The sequence below is a fragment of the Aedes albopictus genome, chromosome 3, assembly GCF_035046485.1.
Source record: "Aedes albopictus strain Foshan chromosome 3, AalbF5, whole genome shotgun sequence".
NCBI lineage: Eukaryota > Metazoa > Arthropoda > Insecta > Diptera > Culicidae > Aedes > Aedes albopictus.
In genome coordinates this window covers 132,999,059-133,024,800 of record NC_085138.1, presented here as the reverse complement: position 1 = coordinate 133,024,800, position 25,742 = coordinate 132,999,059, and the positions used below count along the sequence as shown (strand labels likewise).

The window sequence follows — 25,742 nt, the reverse complement described above, 5'->3', positions numbered from 1 at the left end:
GGAGATTTCAGGAGGCTTTAGAAGAGCTGAAGGGGCCACTTTGTGGGTGTCTGAGCCGGGGTCCTGGTCTTTGATGGGGGAGGGAGAGGGGTGAGTTGCGCAGTTGCATCGTTGATGGCAGCTTTTACTGTTTTGTCGTGGTCGCCAGTACCGTACATTGTTGATGACGAAGAGTTGTGTGCATCGTTAGATCATCACCAGGTAGTGGTCGGCGTCGATGTTAGCGCCACAATGGGTTCTGACGTCGATAATGTCGAAGAAGTGCCGTTCGTAAATCAGAACGTCGTCAATTTGCAATTACGCCTGCTGTGGTGATCTCCAGGTGTAACGATAGGAAGGCCGCGTTAGGAAAATGGTGCTAGGTACGTATGGCCATGGTGACAAAATCGATAAGTCGTAAGCCGTTTTCGTTCGACAGCTGGTGGATGCCTAACTTTCCAATCCTACCTTCTCCTAATATAGTTAAGCGTTCAGACCTCCTATGATGATCTTGATGTAGTGGCTAGAGCAGCGGTCGTACTCGCGTTCAAGTAGCTCGTGGAATGCGTCCTTATCTTCATCTGTGGTTTTGGATTATGAGATATGCACGTAGATGATGAAGTTTAAAAATTGGCCTTTCATCCTCAATCAAAAAAAGTATCTAATAAATTTATGAAGCTTACCTACTTACTTTCAGTGCTGGGCACCCACGGCGGTGCAGAGGGCCAAATTGAAAAGTTTCCATAGTGGGCGATTGGCAGCCATCGCCTTGACATGTGGCCAGGTCAAATTTCTGTCGACTTGCTTGATTCCGTTGTTGAGGCTGTACCGCCATGAGCCTCTGGGTCTGCCTCTGCTGCTATGTTCTGCTGGGTCCCAGTCTAACGCTTGTTTGCAGATTTCGTTTCCGCCCCTGCGTAGAGTGTGGCTGACCCACCTCCACTTTCGTTCCCGAATTTCCGTCGCTATCGGCTTTTGATGACATCGACGATGGAGCTCCACGTTGGAGATCCAATTGTGAGGCCACCATGCACGAATTATATACCTCAGGCATCTATTGATAAAGACCTGCAGCCGTTGCTTGTTCTCCGCTGATACACACCAGGTTTCACTGGCGTATAGCAGCACAGATTTCACGTTCGAGTAAATGTTCGGATTTTGGTGCGTCGACTGATCTGGTTGTTTTTCCATATATTTCTTAACCGTTATGTGTTCAACAAACTTTTTGCTTTTTTCTACATCGTGTTTTTTAAATGGGCGCTGGGTACCCGGGTACCCTGTCGGCCACATAAGGGTTAAACTCGCAATATCAGCTCTCGCTTGATCCGTGCACCTATGTCGATCTTGGTGCCGCCATCGGCCGCCATTTGGCTACCAAGATACTGGAAGCTTTCAACATTCTCCACTGATTGCTCAGCTACCGTAAAGCTGGAAGGGTTGACCGTGTTTACATCCAACGATTTGACCTTGTTGACGTTGATGGTAAGACCTGCCGCCGAGGAGCGATTGGCAAGATCATCGAGTTTGCTCTGCATATCAGAGCGCCGTTGAGCTAGGAGAGCAACACCATCAGCCAGTTCAAAGTTATTTAGGTGCTCCATGGCAATTGGCTGCCACAGCAATCCACGATTTGGTTCACGGTCAATCGCACCTACCAGGATTTCGTCGGTTACGATGAGGAACAGTAGTGGTGATAGTATACATCCTTGCATCACTCCAGCAACGACCCGGATGGGATCGGACAAAACACCGATGTGCAGTACTCTGCACGAAAATGCCCTGTACTGTGCTTCAATGAGGCCGATGATTTTCTTAGGGAGACCCTTGCGCCGGAGGGCTTCCCACATGTCTCCGTGATTGAGACGGTCGAAAGCTTTTTCGTAATCAATGGACACCAGGTAGAGAGACTCTTGGAATTCATTGATTTGCTCCAGAATAATACGGAGCGTGACAATACAGTGGACAATACAGGATCATCCGGCACGGAATCCTGCTTGCTACCGTCGGAGAGTTGCGTCAATCTTCTCCTGTATCCGGTTAAGGATCACTTTGCAGAAGGCTTTGAGAACGATACACAGTAACATGATGCCCCGCCAGTTATCGAATACAGTAAGGTCACCCTTTTTGGGTACCTTTACTAAGACGCCTTGCATCCAGTCGACCGGAAAAGTCGTGGTTTCTTATATGTTGCGGAATAATCGATGCAGTAGTTGTGCGGATACTACGGGTTCAGCTTTGAGCATCTCAGCTGATATGCGATCAATCCCTGGGGCCCTGTTCTAGTTCATGCTACGGATGGCTGTGTTTCTATCTCCTGCACTGATGTAGCTTCGGTGTTGACACGGATAATGCGTCGAACCTTCGGCGGATCATATTAAGGTGTTGATGGCGTGGCCGACACTTGAAAAAGGTTTCCAAAGTGCTCGAACCAGCGTTTCAAATGGTCAGTCGGGTCGGTCAGTAACTGTCCACACGTGTCTTTCACGGGCATCGTAGCATTCATCTTGGTCCCACTAAGGCGACATGAAACATCGTAGAGGAGACTGATGTCGCCGGTGTTTGCGGCTTTCTCGCCTTCGTCGGCTAGGGGTCCGCCCACGCTCTTTTGTCCCGTCTACATGAGCGTTTCACTCCCTTCTCGAGAGCCGAATAGCGCTGGCGGGCTACGGCTTTGGCTCCTCGTGTTTTCGCTCGCTCTATCGCGGCTTTGGCGTTCCTTCGCTCCTCTATCTTCCTCCAGGTATCAGCTGTGATCCATTGCTTTCTTCGGGAGCGTAGCTCACCCAAATTATTCTCGCCGGCGGCGATGAAGGCGATCTTGATGGAGCTCTATTGATCTTCTACGCTTCCACCTTCTGGAATATTTGCAGCACGGTTCTCAAGCTCCTCGACGAAGGACCTTTTCACCGCAGCGTCTTCCAGTCGGCGTGTGTTGAACCGGCGCCCGATTTTTTCCTCCTGTCGCTGCATCCTGGCAATGAGCAGTCGAATCTCGCTGATTAGGAGATGATGGTCGGACGCAATGTCGGTGCTACGCTTGTTCCGCACATCAAGAAGGCTCGGCTGATGCAGCTGTGGTCGATTTGATTTTCCGCCATGACGGGAAACCCATGTCATTTTGTGTACTGGTCGATGAGGAAAGAGCGATCCCCCAATCACCATATCATTGTTGCCACAAAACTCTGCAAACAGCTCTCCGTTTTCGCTTATTTCCCCGAGACCATGGCGTCCCATGACGTGTTCATAGTCCGAGTTGTCGGAACCAACCTTCGCGTTGAAGTCGCCCATGAGGATCTTGATATCACCTTTCGGAATCTTGTTCACGACAACATTCAGTTGACTGTAAAAGTTCTCTTTATCTTGCAATTCGGCAGCATTGGTTGGCGCGTAACATTTTATCCTGGTAAGGTTTCGAACCCGTGCTCTGAATCTGGCCACAATTATCCTCTCAATTATAGCCCACTTCATGAGCGCAGCGCGAGCGTGAGCGCTGAGCAGGAAACCAACTCCACGGTGGCGAGGAGCGTGTTCGCCTCGTAGGTCAGAGTATAGCAGAATTTGACTCGACGCCAATCTTCGGCCAAAGTTCGGCCTACGGACTTCGCTCAGTCCTAGGATTTCAAGCTTCATACGGCATGCCTCATTGGCTAGTTGTGCCAGTATATCCTGCTGGGCTAGGGTTAATATATTCCAAGTTCCAATTCTTGTCCGTTGTTTCGCGCTAAAAGTCGGTGCCGGTGAATCATTTCGTAATTTAATTCATTTTCGATTTCTGTAACGGTTTCTTGGGTTTCGGAAACAGTAGGTTGTTGGCCTAAGGTCCCCTATCCACCGTGGTGGGGCTGCCACCTTAGCTTCCCGTGGAGGAGCATTTCATACTTAGCCGCTGGGTGCCAGAACAGACGCTGTTTGAGAAGCACCTCCTTGGTGAACAGACGCACGAGGCGTACCTCCTTAATCTAGCTGAAGTCAGAAGAACAACAGTGCCCAGACTGCACTACAAGCTAAGCACACAACTCTTAGCTGGCGGTCTTTGTCATCGCTTGACTCGTGGAAGCATGAGGTAGGAACTAGTGAGGACCAGGGCTATGTTGGACGCCATTGGCGTAGCTAGGGGGGTTCCAGGGGTGCCTGGCACCCCCTAGAACAAATTTGGCACCCCCTAGAATCTTTTCTTGACAGACACCTAAAATTTAAAACTTAACACAATAATTATAATATTTTTAATGGCACATTTCAACAAAACTTAAGCACACTCAGAATTACTTAAATACTTGTTGTACGTTTTGGCGTTTAGAATATTCAGGCCAAACATTTCTATAGGTCCTAAGTGCATATGACAGGCTCTCTTTAAGTCACCTCTCTTTCGATTATAACGTGCTTGTATTTATAAAATTTGATTTACTTCTTGCATCGGAAGGTAGATTAAACAATCCTTTGCCGATCTTTACATCACAAATTGTCAATATGTTCACAAAATGTTGACATCGTAATAATTTAAAAAGAACCGGAACAAAGAAAGCCTCTATTTTGCAGATTGGACCTTTAGATATGTTTGTCGCCTATTGGTCAGAATCAACAGACTCTCTATGGATTTCTCCAGAAATACCACTGTCTATTTATACAGTGATTTCTCTAGGTTTTCTTATGGATTCTTACCGGTTTTTCTTTCAATAAACTTCCCTTAGGATTCTCCAGCTCCAGTCCTGATGGGGTTGTACAGAGGGTTCAAAATTTCATTCAACTCGGTTCACTGGTTTCCGAGATATAACAGCTCAAAAATTAGTTGCCTTGAAAATAGTGTTTTACCGGAACGGTTCTAACTTTGCGGAAGATTGATCAATTGAGACGAAATTTGTACCAATGATGCACATATAATAGGTTGACAAACAGTCAAAATTTGAGATTTTCTATGAAAAATTATAGCATTTTGAACTTTATTGTGAGAGAAAAAAAAGTTGCCTATCCCAAACATTTTGGCCACCCCCTGTATATACTAGAAATTTCTGCAGAGATTGGTCCAGCATTTTCTCCTAGGAATTCTTAGGGAATTCTCGGAATTCTTCTAGGGATTCCTCGAAAAAATTCTAATGAGATTCCGTCAGGAATTTCTTGCGGGATTATTCAAGACAATCTTCCTGGGATCCTTTCAGAAGTTTCTCCGGTGATTCTTTCAGGAATTCCTTCAGAGATTTTATTCAGATATTCTTCCAGAAATTTCTCATGGAATTCCTCCAGGAGCCTATATTGGCCTTCCTCCGGGAATTGTGGCAAGGATTCCTCAAGCAACTCCTGCTGCGATTCTTGCAGCAATTTCGCTTAGAACTCCTCCAAAAATTCTCAGTATGGTACCTTCAGGTATTCTGCTAGGGAAGTTCCTGAAATTCTTCCGGAAAATCTCCCTTGGATTTTTCTAAAAATCCCTTCGGTGATTCTTCCAGAGATTTCTTCAAGGATTTATCCAGGACTTCCTCCTGAGTTTCTTCCAGAAATTCCATAGAAGATTTCTTCAAGAACTTCTATTGCCCTTCCTCCATGAATTCCAGCTGGAATTCTTCAAGCAATCCCCATTCGAAATCCTTCAGAAATACTTCTAGGGAATTCTCCTGGCATACTTACTTGCTGCAATACTTTCGGGAAATCCTCCTTAGATTTCCAGGCATCCTCCAGGCATTTTTAGGGGAACTACTTTAAGGATACCCCCGGTATTCCTGATTCTAAGAATTCCTCCAGATATTCCAGCTGGGATTCCTCAAGCTATTTCTTCGGTAATTCCAGCTATTCTTCCTCCAGAAATTCTAACTGTGGAACTTTAGAAATTATGCTACGGATTCTTCTAGAGCTTTCTCCTGGCTTTTTTTTTGCGGGAATCTTTCAAGGCAAACTTCCTGGAATTCTTGCAGAAATTGCTTTGATTGTTCTACCACGGCTTTCTCCAAGCACTCATCCAGGAATTCCTTCAGAGATTTTATCCAAAGATTCCTCCAAAAATTCCTGCATAAACTCCTTTTGGCCTTCCTTCAAGGATGCCTCAAACAAGTTTTCCTGCGGTTTTTCCTGCAATTCCTCCATAAATTCTTACTAGAATACGTCCAGAAATTCTTCTAGTGATTCCTATACGAATTTATCCTAGCATTGTGGCTGAAATTCTTCCGGAAAATCTTCCAGAGATTCCTTTAGAAATTCCTTCTGCGTTTCAATATGGGCCTTCGTTATAAATTCTTTCAAAATACTTTTACCGGTTCTTGCAGGGACTTCTCTAGGTATTCCAAGGATTTTTTGTTTGGATTCTCCCAGGCATTTCCTGTGTAGTTTCCTCCAGCAATTACTCCAAGGATTTATGCTGAGATTTCTACAATGATACATCCCAGAATCCTGCAAATAATACCTCTTGAGATTTTTCCTGTGATTTCTTCAGAAGCTTTCCGGTGATTCCTCCAGGAATTTTTAACCAAGGATTCTCTCATAATTTTTTTCATGCTCTTCCTCCAGGAATTTCAGCTGGATTTCTCAAGATATTCCTGCTGTGGTTCTTCAAGAAATTCCTCCTAGGACTCCTCCTGAAATACTTACTGAAATACCTCACGGAATTCTTCTGGGGATTCTTCTAAGAATTTCTCCAGGGATTCCTCCAAAAACTTGCTGGGATTATTCAAGGCAATCTTCATAGGAGCATTGCCTTCAGTGTTTCTTCCTGGAAATCTTAAAGGATTTTTTCCTGGGATTTCTCCAAATATTTATCATTGGATTCCTCCAGGAACCCCTCTTGACTTTCATCCAGAATCCTCAAAGAATTTTCCAAAATCATCAAAGGAGTTCCTGAATAAAATTTTGAAAGAATTCCAAAAGTAATTGCCGTAGTATCACCGTGACAAATTTTTTAAAGAACCACCAAAGATTTTTTTTCAAATAATGCAAGTAATATCGGGATTGCCAAAGGTATTCCAAAACTATCTGCTGCAGGAATTCCTTAAATATTTACAGGAGAAATCCAGAAGAAATTTTCTAAAGAATTTTCATTACAATTATTGGAGCGATTTATAAAAGAATTTCCTAATAAATTTTCAAAGTTATTGTCGATAAAATTTTCAAAAGATGCGTGAAAGGTGTTTATTTAGTGTCAATTTCTAAACATATTACCAAATAAAATCTTAAAGATATTGCCGAAGGGGATGCAAAGATGTTTCCGAAGAAATTTGCCAAATCCAAAGGAATTTCTGAGAGATTTGCAAAAGAAGTCTAGAGAGGAACTAGCCAAGGGCTGAAAGTCTCTTTAATAAAGACAAATCAATCAATCAATCAAAAGAAGTCTTAGTTGAAATAAATTGCAAAACAATTTCTAAAATACAAATTCCATGTACCTATTATTCACAATCAAGTTTCCAAACCTCACATCAGTACAACGATTTCGATTTTCCAAAAAAAAACAGTTCTTTAAAATATAGCGCGTTTAAATTTACGTTCTATTTTTTTCCGCGACGCATCTTTGAACAAACCGTTACCGCGTCAACAAGTGCAGTGCAGTGCAGAAATCAAGTGAAACCAATCAAAAAAAATAAGCTACGGTTCACTTGATAAGAAATCCGATGTACAGATACAAACAAGACACCGACAATCCTATGTCCATTCGAACAAAAAGCGACTAGTCAGAATTTTCCCTTTGAAGAAGACTCGAAACAGAGTCGAAACGTCGGGACAAATCTAAAACAGTCGTTTTGATTCCCCAAGACTGCAGCGCCGATAAAGTAACTAGATCACACATATCAGTCGAACTCTCTAAAGTACCTATATCATTATACTAAGAAATTGAGGGTGGATCGGTACTTCCATTTACAAAAAAAGCAAAATAACCTAGAAGCCACTGAAACTGGCACCCCCTAGGCACCCCCTGGGAAAAAATCCTAGATACGCCAATGTTGGACGCTCTCCTTATCGATTCACCATTTTGCAGCCCAAATTAATGGAAGGTTCGTAATAATTCAGTAAGAAACTCTCCTGAAGACATACATATGTTCCAACAGAATGACCAGGACTATAGATTTTCCATAACTCTTCGTGCTGGCAGAAAATTGCAATCGGCACCAGGATAAAAAAATATCCTGCCTATTAGTGGTTTAAATGTCAGCCCTCTTTAATTAGGGTTACATATTTTTGGATAAACTTTTAGGTCTCATAAAACTCCTGCATTCTTTGAGGTAACTCTCAATATTTATACGCATGTATATATTTTTACTTGATTCCATCAATATAACACGTGCTTCATTGTGTGACATGTCTTAAGCGTTTTAGATGCTATCTCACACATGCTTCAAACCATCGCCTGATGTGTGACAAGATCAATTAAAACTGTACCTTCCAAAGCACCGCAAGAGTTAATTTACCATGACTAGTTTTGTATTTTTGGAAACAGTCCAAACTGTCGGGTGATGCTTAGGAAATTACCTGTTCCAAAACAAAACAATTCAATTGTTTGAAAGATTAAGCTGAGCACTTCGTCGCCATCGTCGTAGCCGTAGGTTCAAGTCACTCCCGAGACAGAAGCGACGAGCCCAACTTAATCGGCGATTTGAATCGAACCACTTTCCATAGAGCACACGCAGCCGAAGAATAGACTACAGAAGACGCAAGAAAAAGGTGTATTGTCATCATAATTATGTCCATCACGCTGTTGCTGCTGCTGCGACTGGAAGGTTGTCGTCGTGTCGCCGCGCTTCAGGTGAAATCACTGGCCGCGAAAGAAATGGTTAACCATCGGTGGCTAAATGATGAACCGCACGGCCCACTATGGGATAGTTTACCAGAACTACGAAGCAATGAGTATCGTTCGATCTGTCGTAGCGAACATGTGTTAAGGTTTTTCACATAATTTTGCATTTGATTTATTACATCATCAACCATGGAGTTCCAAGTCCTCGTTTTTCACTAACCTAGCTCCGGAAGCTCCTTCTTCAGCAAGTGGACTTGCAGAATTATGTTCGGTCTCTGCTGCAATCAAAACACCAATTATCCTTTTCCTCGAAGACCACAAGGACGTGGGAAAGCGAAATAATTGACCATCCTTGAAGTTGCGCACATTGAGAATGACTAGTGTCTAAATTTAATTATTCGAGCATATATGATCGATCATATCTCATGATATTTAACATTTGGTCAAATTGTACACATGTTAAAGTCAACGTATATTTTTGATTTGGTTTTAAAACTGTTAAAATTTTAGTTGCAATTACAATTACAATTATGCACAATTACAAAAATGTACAAAAAAGCGATCAGTTTTGGCACTCGGATGCCTGAAAACCACCCATAGTGCCATTGACTCTAGGCAGCACCGAAAGGCGAAGGTTACCGTCCGGCCATTCGGTGTAGAAACAAGCATTAAGGTCTGCAAGTAGGAAAATGAGTGCACTTACCGTGACCACAAGTCCGGAACCGAACCTGGCGCAAAGAGCGACCGACCGACTCGGCAGCGGTGGCAGTGGCACAAGTTGTCCAATTACGGGAAGCGGGAACTAGCTCGGGCGCGTGCGCAAGCTTAAGCTTAGCAGCCACCACCGGATGATTTCGTGTATGAGCGGTTATTTGTCCCTGGAAGTTGTCTCCGGCTTAAGCGATTCGCTCTGTAAGTCACAGTGTCCTCGGCTGGTCGTCATCGGAGGCGACACAATTCAATCAGTTTCGTTCGACTTTCGAAATGGCGAAAGCAAATAATGTTTAAAATTATCGAGTGATGGCGTACAGCATATTAAGCTTCCTGGAACATTTATTGCAACGTTCTGATACAGTTTTATATGAACTTAGAAAAATACTTTGAAGAATAACATAGGAACTAGGTCTCCAGTTAGCCTAGTGCGGATGGTCAATCCGGAGACGGTGGGTTCCCGTTCCGGTCGAGAACATTTTCTCGACTCCCTGGGCCCTGCCTCACAATATACAAATTCATGCAATGCAATGGCAGGCAAAGAAAGCCCTTCAATTAAGAACTGTGGAAGTGCTCAAAGAACACTAAGTTGAAGCGAGGCAGGCCAAGTCCCAATGAGCGTAGAGCTATAAAGAAGAAGAAGAAAAAGAAGAAGAAGGAGCTATTACTCTCTTCGACATTGGGGTGTTTCACAGAAATAAATGAACTTAATGACTACCAAACATTAAGTACCAAATTCCGGCTAGTTTTTAAAAAATCCATTAACAACCTTTCATGACGAAGAATACAAAACTGCCAGACATACTCAAAGTCACATCATTGAAATCTTCATTCTATCCAGTGTGAGCATGAGTCGTAGTTACTATTTCGTGAATGACCAGAACAACCGAGATTGCACTGGACTGGGAACCAACAAACGGAGCTTGGGTGTAACTTATCATCCTCAAATTCAGTTTCGAGAATTTGATAACATTTGAGCCCATTGCATCACGTTTTTTTTTTCGATCGTGTTGAACTTCTTCCCAGCTTATAAAAATTTCAATACTTTCACAATTGTTCCACTTTTTGGCTGGTTTTCGTAATTTTTTCAACATATAAATTCGGAAGAAAAATTGAAGCATGCAAAAATTATGCTGATTGGTTCAGAATGTTGCTGAGTTATAGTGCCCATAAGGAAACTCAAAATCGTTTTTCTACATAGAGATTAACAGCGAAACTCGCGTGACGTGCGTTGCATTAGAGACCGAGATCATCTCTGCATTGTCACATGATCTTGATTCGCTTTGTGTAAGATTACGTTTTTGGGGGTGGAAGCTCAGGTTAAATATTATCTCCTGGTCGCCCATTAGAAACAACACCCCCGGCGAAGACTGGTGCTTGAGCCTTAGCACTGTAGTTGGAGAAAATGGTAAGCCCAGTTCCCTGGGTTACCCAAGCAACACACATGGTTACAAAACGGTGACGGCAGCGTATGTAAGGGTTGCGCAGTAAGTCACAGTGACTTCTGTGTAACCCTTACATACGCTGCCGTCACTGTTTTGTAACCATGTGTGTTGCTTGGGTAGTGGCTTGGTGTCAGGCCCTGCGAACTAGCCATAAAAAGACTAGCACCGAAAATCAACAAGAGAAGAATGCGAACCGATACCAACGGCGACGACCACAGCGACGAGAAGGGACTTGCGATTGGAAGCTCGGTACGTGGAACTGCAAATCTCTCAACTTAATCGGGAGCACCCGTATACCCGCCGATATACTGAAGGACCGCGGATTCGGAATCGTAGCTCTGTAAAAGGTGTGTTGGACAGGATCCATGATGCGAACGTTTAGGTATACCAAGCCTATCGCATCCGGTAGAATGCTTAACTTTTTCTCGTTCCACTCCATGGATCAAAAACTTTCGGTGGCCAGGAATTTTATCGACCGAGTCCGTAGCTTGAGCACCACTCGCAGTTCGGAACAACAAGAACAGCTGATTCATACACACCTCAGAAAGAATGATTATCCCTCAGCTCTCATCAATCGTCTATTGCGTCAGACACAGCGTATAGACACACCGGAGAAACCAACCATCTATCGATCGATCCCATACATCCAAGGCCTGACACCACATTCAAAGTGCACGCACAAACGAATCCACATAAAGTTTAAACAGATCGATTAAAACCTTTTAAAATAAACGTTACAATAAAACGTATATATTCAGCTGTTTTGGTCCTATATAGGCTTGGAAGAATAATTAATTAACTTTGGGCAAGTTTTCCACATTTTTACAGAGAAAAACGTCAAAATAACGTTTTCCTATTTAATGGCAAAGTTTGTGTGTCATTAAACATGTCACTTGTTTTAGCGTGACTAAACAAACCAAACATGTATCCAGGCATACTCTGATCATTTTGCAGTTTTGGCAGCAGCCTGGCTGCTGTCAAATTTCAGTCCGCAATCCTCAGCCTGACACCATCCCTAAAACGGATAATACACAGCAGTGGACTCGCTGTTGGGATTTCACACAGCAACAACAACACAGTGGGGAAGCTGTATCGTAATGCTAAAGATCCGGTACCGGACATGAGCAAAAGCAACGTAATATACAGGATCGACTGTCAAAACTGCCCCGGTAAATACATTGGCATGACGGCGAATAAACTCCGCAATCGCATGTATGGACACCAAACCCATGTCAACACACTGGAACAGCATCTAGCGCAAGGGCAGCAATATACCGATCTTCCAGTACAACAACTACGGGAAAAATCAGCATTGATCAACCATTGCATCACCCACCAACACCGGTTCAACATTAGCAATCCCACTATCGTCGATATAACGTACAAGAAGCAAGCTCTGCAAGTGTTGGAAATGTGCCAGATCGCGACTACATCCAACACGGTCAACCATCGGACAGACACCGATAATCTCAGCTGTGCGTACGCACATTTACTCTCCTCTATCAAAACCCGAAGAGAGGAGAGTCGTGCGTCGTCTACAAATAGTTATAATCGACCCGAATCCAACGACTACCCATCCCAACTAACACAGACAGACACAACCACCCAAACACCACACAATACAGTATTGTTCCGATTTGCGGTTGATGCGACAATGGGAAAAGTTTCGGGACTCCTATTTAGCAGACTCGTTTTTGCTTTAGAGAATGCTTTAAGCTGTAAATTTATTTTCTATGATTATTACAATTTTAATAAAGAGTGTTTGTAACGACTTACGTTTTTAGTCCTTCCTTTTAGTTTGTCTGTCACTGTCCGCAACCTTTTGGTTGATTTTAACTTGTCTGTGTCGTACAATGTTTTATTAATTTTATTTCATATATGTGTATTTAGATGTACTTACGAATTCAATAATAAGTTCAAAGTTGATTAGATTTTAACTAGCAAATATTTTAGAAATTAGAGGAACAGAAAATCGAAACCACGTTTGTGTTGTCTATTCGTTTTGTGTTGTTTTATCTTTGTTCACCTCGTTGACAGCTGCGTAGATCCCCGGTACAGAAGGTTGATCAATGTTATCGACCAGGTTGGTGGTAGTGTGCACGGTGGGCTTCCTCGCGCACATTCCCCGACCCGTATTGCTGCTGTCCTGCCTCAGGCTCAGCTATACCGCCTACAGCCACATCAAGCACAGCTACCTTGGTAACCGGTCGCTGGAACACTCCATTCGCAGTCTGCACGTCCACTTTTCGTATTCTGCCATCGTTTCCAGGATAGACCTTAACCACCTTTCCGCGAGTCCAGCTGTTCCGGGTTCCTTCGTCAATCACCACCACTAAATCTCCTACTTGTACTGGCTTGATATCGTCGAACCACTTGGAGCGGCGACAGATCGTGGGCAGGTAGCCCTTTATCCATTTCGTCCAGAACTGGTCCAACATACTTCGTATCAGATCCCAGTTAGCCCTGAGTGCTCGTCCGCTATCCGTCACCGGTTCCTGTGGCGGCTGAACTACACCGTTAGAACTAAGCATCAGGAAGTGGTTAGGTGTAAGAGCTTCTTCTTCCTCTGATCCTAACGGAACAAATGTCAGCGGTCGCGAGTTGATTATACCTTCCACTTCAGTCAGAAGGGTATGGAACGTCTCCTCATCTGGTGTCCTACTGGTCTGCAACGTGTGTAGCGAAACTTTCACGGTTCGCACCATGCGTTCCCACGCTCCACCCATGTGGGGGGCGGCCGGGGGGTTGAAACGCCACTGAGTGTCACGGTTGGTGAAGGTTCTGCCCAACGTACGGTTCACCGCAGCTATTTCCTCCCGTAACTCTTTGCTTGCTCCAACAAAATTTGTGCCCTGGTCGCTGTAGATCTCCTGTGGAGCTCCTCTCCTGGCGATAAACCGTCTAATAGCCATCTTGCATGACTCACTGGACAAGCTGCAGGCAATCTCTAGATGAACGGCTCGTACAGTTAGGCAAGTGATGAGTACCACCCATCTCTTCACGTTGTTTCTACCGATGCGAATCAGGAAAGGCCCACAGTAGTCGATGCCAATAAATGTGAATGGCCGGACGTACGGGGTCACTCTCGCAGCTGGAAGAGGTGCCATTCGCGGGGACCGGGGAGCTGCACGATACACGGTACACCATGAGCAACGATTGGCAATCTGTCGGACAAGAGTTCTCAAACCAGGAATGTGGAAGATCTGTCGAAGCTCGTTGATCACCGTTTCTCCGTAACCATGTGCGTACCGTCGGTGAAAGTGATCGACGAGCAGTCGAGTAACGTAGTGTTGTTTTGGGAGCACCACGGGATACTTGGGCTCGTATGGAACAAATTTTGCTGCCTCAATCCGCCCTTCGATACGCAAAACTCCGTTATCGTCGAGAAAAACCGTCAACTTGCGTAACGGGCTACTTTTCGTCAACCTTTTGACTTCTCCTGGCGGTCGTTCCTTGTTCTTGCGAATCGTCGACACTTCTTCGGCATATTCTTCGTTCTGCACCAACCGCCACAGCACGAGTTCCGCCTTCAACAGCTCCTCTCTCGACAGTACTCCAGTATCGGAAGAATCGGTTGCAGGCTTTCGACGACAACGATCAATGAAGCGCAGTACATACCCTACCGTCCGTAGAAGTCGTTGATACTTGGAGAACCGCTGGTAATTGAACACTGGATTCGAAGATGGACGGTGGTGGGCGTGGACTGGTCGCATTTCTTCCTGGATATCCGGCGGCGAGTATTCCTGTTCTGGCCATCTAGATTCATCCTCGTAAAGGAATTCAGGTCCTGTAAACCATCGACTGTCTGGTTGAAAACTCGGTCCTTTGCCCCACTTGGTGGCTTCATCTGCTACGTTGCGTCGTGTAGGAACCCATTTCCATTCTTCCAGGCTCGTCTCATTCAGAATCTCGCTGACCCTGAACGCCACAAATTGTCGGTACTTCCGCTGATCCGATCGAAGCCACGATTGAACTGTTTTAGAGTCGCCCCAGATTACGCGACGGCTTATCGGTAATGTATGGTTTTCCTGCACCGATTTCATTAGTCGGACACCGATAACTGCGGCTTGCAGTTCCAAACGAGGCACCGACATTGGACTTAGAGGTGCCACTTTTGTTTTGGCCGACACCAGCGCGCAGCGTACCTGTCCTCGGTCGACAATCCGGAAATAAGCGGCGCATGCATACGCGGCCTCACTTGCATCTACGAACACGTGAAGTTCCAAGCGTTTCAAACTGCGGTGATCGTATCCAGGAAAATAGCAGCGTGGAATCTTCACCTGGTTAAGGTTTTGCAGCACCTCCACCCAACGCCGCCACTTGATGACCAATTCTTCTGGAATTCGCTCGTCCCAGTTCACTTTCGCTCTCCAAATGTCCTGGATCAAGCATTTTCCGTGCACTACAAACGCTGCAACAAGCCCGAGAGGATCAAAGATGCTCATGACCACTCTTAGCACTTGACGCTTTGTCGGAATGAATCCTTCCGCCAACAGTTGAACAACTTCATCACGAAGCTTAAGAGCAAACGTGAATTCGTCGGGTTCTGGTAGCCACGCCATTCCAAGTACCCGTTCTGAACCGGTGGACTTCTCTGCAATGAAGCACTTTGAGACTTGCGTTGTTTCTTCCCCGACCCGTCGAAGAACTTGTTTGGAGCTTGAAAGCCAATTCCGAATCTCGAAACCAGCACTTGCGTGTATCTCCTTCACCTCGAGCGCTATGCGAACTGCTTCCTCAACCGTATCTGAACTGTTCGCGTAGTCATCTACGTAGGTGTTCTCCACGATAGCCGCGGCCGCGTCCGGGTATACCTGCTTCCACTCTTCGGCATTTCTGTTTTTTACGTATTGGGCAGAGCATGGCGAACATGTTGACCCAAACGTTGCAACATCCATCACGTATTCCTGCACTGGTTCCGTTGCACTGTCCCGCCACAGAAACCGCTGAGCTTGTCGATCCTCCGGCCGAATCAGGATCTGATGGAACATTTCTTTTATGTCACCCGTAATGGCCACCTCTCGCTGGCGGAAACGGAATAGTACGGATGGTAGCGATGTGAGTAGATCCGGCCCCTTCAGTAGCATGGAGTTTAGTGATACGCCACCGGTAGTTGCCGCTGCGTCCCACACAACCCGGACTTTTCCAGGCTTGTTCGGGTTCTGAACCACACCTAACGGCAAGTACCAGACTCTTCTAGGGTCACTGAGGCTGGTTTCTTCATTTGTAAGCTTATGGGCGTAGCCCTTCGATTGATAATCGAGGATCTGCTGTCGGACGTTTGCGTACAGCTCCGGTTTCTTGCTCAAACTCCGTTCCAGACAAGACAGTCGCTTTTCAGCCATGAATCGGCTTTGAGGAAATTCAACGCAGTCAAACTTCCAGAGCAGTCCTGTTTGGAAGCGCCCGGATGATGTCCGAATAGTTGTTTTCTCGAGAATCTCACGCGATCGCCGATCTTCTTCAGCTTCGATTTGTGGAACAAGCGCCACGCCAACGTTTTCGATGGAAAAGAAATTTTTCACTGCGTCATGTAACTGTTCGTCGGATGAGCGAGCGCAGATGTGGAGAAGACGATGTTCTGGTGTACTCGAAAGTCCTTCTGCTTTCCCGTAGATGGTCCAACCAAGCCTTGTTTTTGCTGCAACTGGTTCGAAGTACTTCCCTTCTCGCTTCTTCAGCGTCAGCAGCAATTTAGCGTTGTCCACACCGATCAGAATACGGGGTGTAGCGATAGGATAACTGTCTACGGGTAGACCTTTGAGGTAATCGTATCTGCGCGCCATCTCTTCGTACTGCAAAGACTGCGGGGGAAGATCCAAGCTTTCGACCGTCCGCACGTATTCCAGTGTGTGCTTTTGACTGTTGCCAGCCGCCGAGATTTCCAACTGTACGTTCTGTGAATCCTTTTCGGTTCGTTTGATACTGCTGGTCCACTGCAAACACAGGGGTTCGGCTTCACCTTCAACGTCCAGTTCATCAGCCAACTCTTTTTCCATTAGTGTGTAGGAAGATCCGTCGTCGAGGAATGCCAACGTGGTGACTGACTTGTTTTTCCCGTGAAGAGTAACTGGAAGAATCCGGAATAGCACCGGACACGGAAGTTGACGATGAACGTTCACCGTCGCAGATGTTGTGGGTGTGACCTGGCTTCTCGCTGAAGACACTGCTTCGATAGTCGGCGCCTGAGGGTTTCCCGGGTGCAGTAGCTTGTGATGGCGTTCTTCACAGTTGCTTACACCACACACCGTAGCCTTGCACGGCCACTTACCGTGAGGAATCAGGCAACGGCGGCAGAGGCTTAGCTGCTGGGCCGTCTTCCAACGATTCTCCAGGGACAAGCTCTTGAAACTATTGCACTCGCGCACTTTGTGTCCGTCCTTCTTGCACAGTAGACACGGCTTCGGTTGGCGAATGGTACTAACACCAGCATCTTCCGTCTTGACGTCCCGCTGGACTTTCCGTTCCGGCTCCGTCGTATGCGCGTTCACAAAACCCTTCTCTTTACCCTTGAACTTCTCCTGCTTTCGCACTGGCTCTACGTAAAGTGTGACGTTGCTGGCCGCAGACAGAATTGTTGTCATGTACGCGCTAAACGCCCGCAAATCTGTTACTGGAATCTGTCGTTGGTACAAGGCCCAGTCCAGCTTGATATTGGCCGGCAACTTGCCCACCAACTCCTGGAGTAGCGAAGGGTTTGAAAGATGGGCGTCCATGCCCATGGACTGCAGCTGGCTACAAAGGTTCTGAACGACGAGTCCGAAGCTGATGAGGCTCTCCAGCTTGTCCGCTTTCGGCGCCGGCGTTGAATACACTTTATTCATCAGGCACTTAACTATCAATTCAGGGCGACCGTAGAGTGTTTCCAAGGTCGCCATTACCTGTGGCACTGATGACGGATGGTAGAGATGTCCCCGAACTGCTTCCTTTGCATTCCCTTTGAGACACCGCTGAAGACGCATGAGGTTCTCGTCATCGGTATATCCACACATACGCGTTGAGTTGTTGTAGCTACTCACGAACAGCGGCCAGTCTATGGGGTCGCCGGCAAACTCTGGTAGCTCCTTGGGCACCACGTGTCTTGCAGCGATTTGCTGTGAACTCGGTCCACACGATGAGACTGGAAGATCATGAGCGACTCTGCTTGACGGTAGCGGCGTAACGATCGGATTTGGAACACTCGATACACTCGCGACGAACGGGTAGGAGGGAGCATTAGGCGGAAATGTCGAATATTGATTGCGAGGATTCGGTTGACTTGGTGCGTAATGCCCCGACGAATGCCCGGTGGGAACACCAAACGGGAAAGACGAATGCCGGACAGCGGCATGCGCGGCACTTGGTTCGTACTGTCGCGATAAATGGCTGGCGGAAACTACCGGGTAGAAACAGCTACCGGTGTAGTTAGGATCCCATAGCCCAGCACTTGACGAAACTATCGAGCCTCGGTGAGGCAACGAGTTAGAGCTCACTACAGTGTTCATTGTGTTACAATTTGTTACAAACCCCTGAGCAATGCTAACATTCTGAGCCTGATTTCTTACCGGATAACTAATAGGATTGTGTGCCTGCCTACTTAGTTCTCTAACCGTTGGTAACGGAGCTTGCGCGTTTAACATACCTGCACCTGTCGTGATACTTATGCTAGTAGTTACTGCATCCGACGTACTGCTGCTACTCGGAGTGGGAAACGGATGGCGCTGATTAGACGACGGCTGTTGAATGCTGGCCAATTGCTGCTTCAGCTCTCGAACTTCCCGTTCTAAGTCAGCCCTAGACTTGTCGCCGCTGGGAGGTGGCGATATCTCCATTGAATACATCAGTTGTCCAACTTGCTGCGCAGACGTGGGCAAAGATATATCGGCTGCGGCGAGAAAAGCGGAGGTGCGCGAACCCTGCCTCATATAGACAGGAGTGCTAGAAGTAGTAGGAGGTGGGGGTGGTGGAGCCGGGACCGAATTTTCAGGATTTTGGACCGCGCGAGGTACCAGAATTCCCCACGAGGCAATATTGCTTTGATCGTACGCGCCAGTAACTGCAACAGGCTCTTTAGGAACATCGGGTTGAGCAGCAGTGCCTTGAAATATCCCGCCACACGGAAGTCTAGCAGATTCATCCCTGGGGCCAGCTTCGGTGATTGGTGTGGTGCCGATGGGGACTTGACTCATCCCGGATCCGGTTGCCATGACCATACCGTGGTTCTCGACCCATTTTTGAACGTCGCTGAGTTTGCTCCGAGTGCTGGAGAGACTTTTCCGACTCCTACCTTCGTTCGATCGCTCCTGCTCCTGCAGTACTTCGTACTTCCTATTCAAATACTGCTTGGCTATCTCCAACTTTTCCTGCATGATCCTCTTCCTCCTCTCCTTTTCCTCTTCTTGTGCCTTCTTTTGCAGAGCGCATTCCTCCTCCGCTTGCTCCATCAATAACTTCTCTTGGAGCTCCTTTTCCTCCTGCAATCGAAGGAGTTCTAACCGTCTCCTCGACGAACTAGTACTGGAAGAAGTTCGTGTAGATTCCCGACCGGATGGTAGAGCGCATTTCCCGCATGCAAAACTTCTATCCTTGACATTCTCGTCAACCTTCGCGCAGGTGAAGTGGAACCACCGCTCGCACAGGTCGCACTGCACCATCCATTTATCGGCTACATCGGGTCGGTCGCACAAGGGACAACATCCAGTCGCCGAACTCTCCTCTTCCGTCAGTTGTCGGATGACGCTGCGTCTTCGGGTCGATTTATCAGATCCCGACATTCTAGTCGTCCTGATGCACTCACTTTGTGAGGTTAAAAACCTTAAAGTTTGTTGCGGTTGATGCGACAATGGGAAAAGTTTCGGGACTCCTATTTAGCAGACTCGTTTTTGCTTTAGAGAATGCTTTAAGCTGTAAATTTATTTTCTATGATTATTACAATTTTAATAAAGAGTGTTTGTAACGACTTACGTTTTTAGTCCTTCCTTTTAGTTTGTCTGTCACTGTCCGCAACCTTTTGGTTGATTTTAACTTGTCTGTGTCGTACAATGTTTTATTAATTTTATTTCATATATGTGTATTTAGATGTACTTACGAATTCAATAATAAGTTCAAAGTTGATTAGATTTTAACTAGCAAATATTTTAGAAATTAGAGGAACAGAAAATCGAAACCACGTTTGTGTTGTCTATTCGTTTTGTGTTGTTTTATCTTTGTTCACCTCGTTGACAGCTGCGTAGATCCCCGGTACAGAAGGTTGATCAATGTTATCGACCAGGTTGGTGGTAGTGTGCACGGTGGGCTTCCTCGCGCACACCCCTTTTCAAAAATGTTTTGAAATATTCTTCAAAATCTATACGCATTCTCACTATTTTTAACGTTGCAAAACACGCCTTCAACATTCATCTTTAAGAAAAGGGGAAACACTTGTTCTCAAATGTAACATCAAATTAATAAAAATAAAGGACTGATGTGAGGAGGGCGTGATAAAATCGGAACATTACTGTATACAAATCCCTCAGCAATGTTCGATCAGCTGTTAGCTCTGGCAGTGTTGGCAAGTGTCGTGGATCCTCCTGGTGTAGACCTCCCATTTTGTACCACCCACCCACTACCTTCGGGGGTGCTGGCAGTAAAGTATGTACCCTTATATTCCGTGTTCCCAAAACTACTTCTCTGACGGCTTTAAATCCACAGTGAGACTTGTGCAGTGCAAATTCAAAACGAGACAATCAACCGTGAGATGTACACGGGATTGGACAAAATTGATTAATTTCGAGTAAGTGTAGTCTTTATGTAGTCTGTTAACCATCCTAATTAAACGAATAAACCGCAGGCCCTGAAGAAGATCCCAACATCTGGATCGAAACGTTGGCGATGAGATAAGAAAATCAACGCTTTTCTTTGACTGAAAGCCGAAATCCCCGAGAATTAAGTTTAGAAATAATCATACCATCTACCAGAGTTGCGGCCACACACGTTAGCTGGGAACAGCATTTATAGTGATGGGCGACATGCAGAGACGCGTTATCGGTTGGTGGCGATCGACGAAAGAATGTGCAGGTTGAGGATCAAGGGCTGATTCTTCAACATCAGCATAATTAACGTGCACAGCCCTCACTCCGGAAGGACTGATGATGGTAAGGGCGCATTTTACGCGCAGGTCGAACGCGAGTACCACCTCTGCCCACACAACGACGTCAAGATCATCATAGGAGACCTCAACGCTCAGGTAGGCCAGGAGGAGGAATTCAGACCGACGATTGGAAAGTTCAGCGATTGTATCGTTACACCTGGAGATCACCACAACAAACGGAAACGCAAATCGACCACGTTCTGATTGATGGACGGCACTTCTTCGACATTATTGACGTCAGGACCTATCGTGGTGCTAATATCGACTCTGATCACTACCTGGTGATGATTAAACTGCTCCCAAAACTCTCCGTTATTAACAATGTACAGTACCGGCGGCCAGGGCCCATATAGCCGAGGCGGTAAACGCACGGGTATTCAGCATGACCATGCTGAGGGTGACGGGTTCGATTCCCGGTCGGTCCAGGATCTTTTCGTAAAGGAAATTTCCTTGACTTCCTTGGGCATAGAGTATCTTCGTGCCTGCCACACGATATACACATGCAAAATGGTCATTGGCAGAGGAAGCTCTAACTGTGGAAGTGCTCATAGAACACTAAGCTGAGAAGCAGGCTTTGTCCCAGTGAGGACGTTACGCCAAGAAGAGGGAGAGAGAGAGAGAGTACCGGCGACCGCCCCGGTATGATATAGAGCGACTGAAGCAAGCGGATGTCACCACCGCATACGTGCAGAATCTCGAGGCAGCGTTGCCGGACGAGGTTGTGCTCGATGTGGTCCCTCTAGATGACTGCTGGAGTACAATCAAAGCAGTCATCAACAACGCAGCCGAGAGCACTATCAGATACGTAGAACGGAGTCGACGAAACGATTGGTTCGACGAGGAGTGCAGAGCGGTTCTAGAGGAGAAGGATGCAGCGCGGACGGTAATGCTGCAGTATGGAAACCGATAGAATGTGGAGCGATACAGACAGAAGCGGAAGCAGCAAACCCGTCTTTTCCGGGAAAAAAGCGCCGCCTAGAAAAAGCTGAGTGAGAGAAATGGAACTGCTGTGCCGTTCACAAGAATTACGTAGGTTTTACCAGAAGCTCAACGCATCCCGCAAAAGCTTCGTGCCACAAACCGAAATATGCAGGGATAAGGACGGGAGCCTCCTGAAGGACAAACGTGAGGTGATCGAAAGGTGGAAGCAGCAATTCGACGAGCACCTGAATAACGAATAGAATGTAGGCACGGGGGATCAAGGCAGCGGAGGAAATTACTATGTTGGTGTAGTAGAGGACGGGAACGAACCAACTTCCACGCTGAGGGAACTTAACCCTCCAGCAATCGCGCTGTTGTATTTTGTACAACACGTTGAAAAAATCTCACCAATCCGCATTGGCGCAGTGCTGACGGTGGTGGCCAACGGCGTGACTTACGGAAGGTTAAGGATGCCAACCACCAGCTTAAAACAACAAAGCGGCTGGTAAGGATGGTATCGTAGCAAAATTCATCAAGATGGGCCCGGAAAAGTTGGCTGTCTGCATCGGTTAGTAGTCAAGGTCTGGGAAACCGAACAGCTACCGGAGGAGTGGAAAGAAGGGATAATCTGTCCCATCCACAAGAAAGGCGCAAGTTAATGTGTGAGAATATTCGAGCGATCACCATTTTGAATGCCGCCTACAAAGTGCTATCTCAGATCATCTTCCGTCGTCTTTCGCCTAAAGTAAATGAATTCTTGGGAAGCTACCAAGCCGGTTTCATCGACGGCCGGTCGACAACGGGCCAGATCTTCACCGTACGGCAAATCCTCCAGAAATGCCGTGAATACCAGGTCCCAACGCACCACCTGTTTATTGTCTTCAAGGCAGCATACGACAATATCGATCGCACAGAGCTTTCGGGTGAACTATATTGTTAATTCGAATCTCGAAGAGGAATACAACAAGGTGATGGACTTTCCTGCCTACTATACAACATCGCCCTGGAAGGTGTTATGCGACGAGCCGGGCTCAACAGCCGGAGTACGATCTTCACGACATCCGGCCAATTTTCTGTTTTGCGGATGATATGGATATTATTGCGAGAACATTTGGAACGGTAGCAGAACTGTTCAACTGCCTGAAAGGTGAAGCGGATATGATAAAGTACATGCTGGTAGGTGGGTTTGAGCGAGACAGGACAAGCCTTGGCAGCAATGTTACGATAGACGGGGATACTTTCGAGGTGGTAGAAGAATTCGTCTACCTCGGTTCCTTGCTTAGGGCTGACAATAACGTGAAATACGAAGACGCTTCATCAGTGGAAGTCGTGCCCACTACGGGCTCCAGAAGAAACTGCGTTCAAAAAAAAATTAACCCCCGCACCAAATGTACCATGTACAAGACGCTAACAAGACCGGTGGTGCTCTACGGACACGAGACATGGACGATTCCCGAGGAGGATCGGCAAGCACATGGAGTTTTCTAGCGACGCGTGCTAAGGACGATCTTCGGCGGCGTGCAGGAGAACGGTGTGTGGCGGCAAAGAATGAACCACGAGCTCGCTGCACTCTACGGTGAACCCAACATCATGAAAGTGGCTAAAGCTGGACGAATACGGTGGCTAGGACATGTTGCAAGAATGCCGGACAACAATCCTGCAAAGCTGGTTTTTATTTTTTATCCATCCGGTTGGTACAAGAAGGCGTGGAGCGCAGAGAGCAGCACGATGGGCGGACAAGGTGGAGCGTGATGTGGCGAGCGTAGGGCGTGACCGACGTTGGAGAGCTGCAGCTACAAATCGAGTATTATGCCGGCAAATTGTGGGAACATTCACCACATCACCACACACCATTGTGTGTGGTGGTGAAGAATGAATGGTTCCGGGTCAGTTGACCGAATGTCATTTGGCCGAATGCCGTTTGGCTGAAAAATGAATGATGAACTTAAGTGATCATGTCACTGTTCCCCGCATCAGTATAATTCGAAAGAACAGCCTATGATTCAAAGAAGGAATAATCTGTGATAAAATATTGGTATTTTCAATACCAATTAATTCCTCAATGTCAAAACTAGGCCAAATGACATTCGGCCAAATGGCATTAGGCCTAGCCGGACACCAAATGAATCACCAGCACATTGTATTCTACGGTGAACCTGGCATTCAGAAGTTGCCAAACGGCGGAAGGATACAATTGGTTGTAAGTTGCAAGAATGCTGGACTACAACTGCTGGACAACTAAGATTGCAGGACCGGGAAGTGATGCAGCCATGGTGAAATATCATTGAATGAGATGAAATTATATCCATGTTGGCAGAAAAAAATAATGCTTTCTCAAAATTGATGATATAAGACAGTTAAAAAATTGCAGACAATGATTGGCCACAAATCATGAATTAATCTACTATCTCTTGGTTTCTGAACAACTTATGTTATTAAGGCATTGCTAATTGAGTGATTCTGCATGACATTCTTTATAATCAAAAACTCAAGGAATCCCTTGATAGGGTCCGATCTATTTCCCCAAAACCCAATCTTGTCGGCAGTCGTGTTTGCATGCATACCTCAGTTCAGACCGCATGCCGAGTCGAAAGGCATCTCCGATCAGGAAAAGAGAAGTCAACCAATCATAAACCACTCCAAGTAGCTTGAGGGCTCCCACAAATGAAGCCGCGTCGTCGCAATCGTGAAGCAAAGCTACCAACCAACCAGATGAGATGGACTGCGGCTGGTGGTAATCAAAAAGGTGAATAAAAGGTAAATTGTCCGCTTGCGGTATTTGAATGCGATCGAGATCGCCTGCACCTACCGGGACCCAATCCAGCCGGCCAGCAACAATCGGCGGGCAATCGATCAGTTATAATTCGGTTATTTAATTTCGGAGTTCGGTGTGCTTTCGGACGGACCCTACCTTGGGGGCAGTGAATCTACTTATTACTTTTGATTCCCAGCATTGGTCGCGGCATACCACAACGAACAACGGCGGGATAGCCTTGTTTGGGGTAGTTTTGACATTTCATGACATTTTCACTGGTACCTTAAAGGCGATATACGCGCGACGCAATTTCGGAATGGAAGATGAGAGGATGATCCAAGAGCGATCGGTTGACCATCCCATTTCGAGTTAATCTTTTTGAGATCTTATGCAATGTTAGCTGGGCCAGCCTCAAACGGTAATGAACTTTTGCAGATTTGATTGACAAGGGAAGGATTCACGGTGAGTTGGGTTCTTTGAAGTGCACGATGGTCCAATTTTTGACGGTTACAGATGGACCTTGACTTCGTTTATGATTTATGCGTAAGTTGAGGCATGATAAACATAGTAGAATCTATCACGATGCAGTGGGTTTACAGCTTACCGAATTACAGAACTACGAAGATCTTCGTAAGAATCTTTTAGCCTAGTCAACAATTTTTTATTAAGCTGACACAACTCGAGGATTTTTTAAGGCCCTTCTCTGAGAAGCTGCAACAATATTTGTTGGTGAAGTTTTTGAACAGCGATGTTTGCTTTTACTATACGATTATTATCATTTGTGGTTGTTCGCATTGATTTGCAGTACAGAATATCGAGTATCTAATCGTAATAAATTCTTAGTTTTTATGACACACTATCTCCACAACTCACAGTGGCCAGAAGCTCATAAAAGGTCTTCCCCTGCCATCTCTATGGATTGATGCGTGCCTGCCCAGTAGGAAAGTTACCCACCTCTGGAGAGCACTACCGGTACTTGTCGTTTATGTTTTGCGTTCAAAGGCCCCGTCCTGAGTGCCTGACTGCACTCAAGGTACGACAAAAACAAGACAAAACCAAGCACCGCAGCAGCAGCAGTGGCATAGCAGGAGAGATCATAATTTTGCTCACCTGACC

At 46.1% G+C, this 25,742-nt stretch overlaps 1 protein-coding gene across 1 annotated transcript; it reads right to left on the bottom strand.

The window, feature by feature from the left end:
- Positions 1-12,914: 12,914 nt before the first annotated feature.
- On the bottom strand, positions 12,915-20,132 carry LOC115261679 (uncharacterized). The gene is made up of 3 exons (XM_062857484.1): positions 19,910-20,132; positions 19,786-19,850; positions 12,915-19,725 (listed from the first exon to the last, which is right to left on the bottom strand). Exon 3 carries the CDS (start codon positions 19,593-19,595, stop codon positions 12,915-12,917), a length of 6,681 nt encoding a protein of 2,226 aa, XP_062713468.1. The 5' UTR covers positions 19,596-19,725; positions 19,786-19,850; positions 19,910-20,132.
- Positions 20,133-25,742: the final 5,610 nt, after the last annotated feature.

What these genes read in the sequence shown, in the direction of transcription:
- LOC115261679 (XM_062857484.1), bottom strand. Translation starts at nt 19,595, where the DNA reads ATGTCGGGATCTGATAAATCGACCCGAAGACGCAGCGTCATCCGACAA.